Source organism: Tupaia chinensis, unplaced genomic scaffold (assembly GCF_000334495.1).
Source record: "Tupaia chinensis unplaced genomic scaffold, TupChi_1.0 Scaffold000239_1, whole genome shotgun sequence".
Taxonomy (NCBI): Eukaryota; Metazoa; Chordata; class Mammalia; order Scandentia; family Tupaiidae; genus Tupaia; species Tupaia belangeri.
In genome coordinates, this window is record NW_006159717.1 from 548,817 (window position 1) to 550,752 (window position 1,936).

The 1,936-nt window shown below is 42.5% G+C and overlaps 1 protein-coding gene across 1 annotated transcript in view; it reads left to right on the forward strand.

Moving 5' to 3' along the window:
- Positions 1–1,936, forward strand: part of CLSPN (claspin) — a 44,264-nt gene that overhangs the window by 7,202 nt on the left and 35,126 nt on the right. Inside the window, exon 4 of the mRNA XM_014587879.2 lies at positions 731–901. Coding sequence (XP_014443365.1) covers positions 731–901 — 171 coding nt within the window. The remainder of the gene's footprint in view (positions 1–730; positions 902–1,936) is intronic.

Below are 1,936 nucleotides of genomic sequence, written 5' to 3' on the forward strand. Positions count from 1 at the left end.
ACCAGGAAGAGAGAAACAGGCACTCACAGCAGGATCTTGTCAACAGGGATTCCTTGTGCTCCAGCTAGTCAGGATATTGGGTGTGAGCTCTTCCAGCATGTCAGGCCATGGGGGATCCAAACTTGCTACTGACCATGTGGATTCCAGCACTGCAGAGCGGCTCACTGCTACCTGCACCACTGGCTCCACCCTCAGGTTTCATAAATTAGTTTCTTAAGTATTCAGCTGGCTTTTCAAAGGAAATATTTACTGTTTATTAAGTTAATTTTGACAGTTGCATAAAATCACAGCTTGGACTTTGAAGGATAACTGGATTAGGAACTAGTGAGGATGATTTAGAATGCCATATACTTGGTTAATGTAACATGGGCTCTTTCTGGCCTGGTCCAAGTTGTAAGAACTTGTGAAATATTGTTTTTATTTTTATTATTTATTTAATGAGAGATTTTTGCTATAGGGTACATATACTCGCCTGAGAGTCAGAGAGAGACAGAAAGTGAGAAATCACCCCCCAGGGAGGGTGGGTCACGCAGTCCCTTCTCCATTCTCCTCTTGGGATTTTGGGCATGCATGCACACGCACTTGGCATCAGGTTTAAGCCACCAGGTCTGGGACTTGAACTGTGGTCAACTCTGTGGGTGTCCAGCAACATAACCATTTTGCCATCTGCTGGTCCCAGTATTGTGTTTTTAAATGATCTGATTATGCCTTTTCTGAATATGTCATCTAGGAGGATGTGGAACAGCCATTTAATGACAGTGGCTGTCTTCTTATGGATAAAGACCTTTTTGAAACTGGATTGGAGGAAGAAAATAACTCTCCATTGGAAGATGAAGAATCATTAGAATCAATAAGGGCAGCTGTAAAAAACAAAGTAAAAAAGCACAAAGCAAGTAACAAGGCAAGTAAACATGGTTGTAGTAAGAGCCAATGAACTACTTCTAACCATTGCTTTGTCTTTTGATTACTGTTGCAATCTTAATTTTTTTTTTTAACTGAAGAAAACATGTGCCAATTGATTTAAGTTTTCATGAGTTAATTTTGGAACTTGCAGCACAAGTGATCGATGTGCTAACTTGTTTGGAAACTAGTACTTTTTTATTACCCTTTTAGGAATGTTGAAAAGAAAAAGTAAAATGTTTTATGTTATAGTAAGAAGCCTTTAAATAATAAGACAAAGATGAAAAATTTCCAATCCTCTGCTCTGTTGTTTTCGTTTGTTAGGGAGTATGTACATTCAGCAGAGAGAGATAAAGAGAGGAAAGTGAGAAGGGTAAAAATCACCCTCCCGGGGGGACCAGCAGTTGGTGTAATGGCTGTGTTGCTGGACTCCCATGAAGTTGACTGTGGTTCGAGTCCCAGACCCAGTGGCTTAAACTCACGCCAGGCACGTGTGCATGTGTACCCAAGATCCCGAGAGAAGAATGGAGGAGAAGGGGTTGTGGCATGGCCGTCCCCCCGAGTGTGCGTTCTGTCTCTCTCTGTCTTTCTGGCGAGCACATGCGCCTTATAGCAAAAACCTCTCCAAAAAAAAAATCACCTCCGGGGCAGGTGGCCACACTGCAGTCCGTGCTCCTCCAGCTCCTCCATTCTCCCCTTGGGACTTTGGGCTTGCACACACATACCTGGCGTGTTTTTATTTTTGTTTATAGGTTTTTTCCATAGCATACACGTGCTCACTGGAGAGAAAGAGAGAGAGATTGTCATGCCACAGTCTTCTTCTCCGTTCTCCTGGGATCTTGGTCATGCAGGTACAGGTGCCCAGTGTGATCCTCAAGCCACCAGGTCTGGGATTTGAATTGTGGTCTGCTGTGTGGGAGTCCAACACCTCAACTACCATGCCACTTCCTGGTCCCCACCCAATATGTGTTTTTTTGTTTTTTTTTTTTTTTTTAATTTTAAGTTTGTTTTTTTGTTTTTTTTTTTTTGCCCAGAG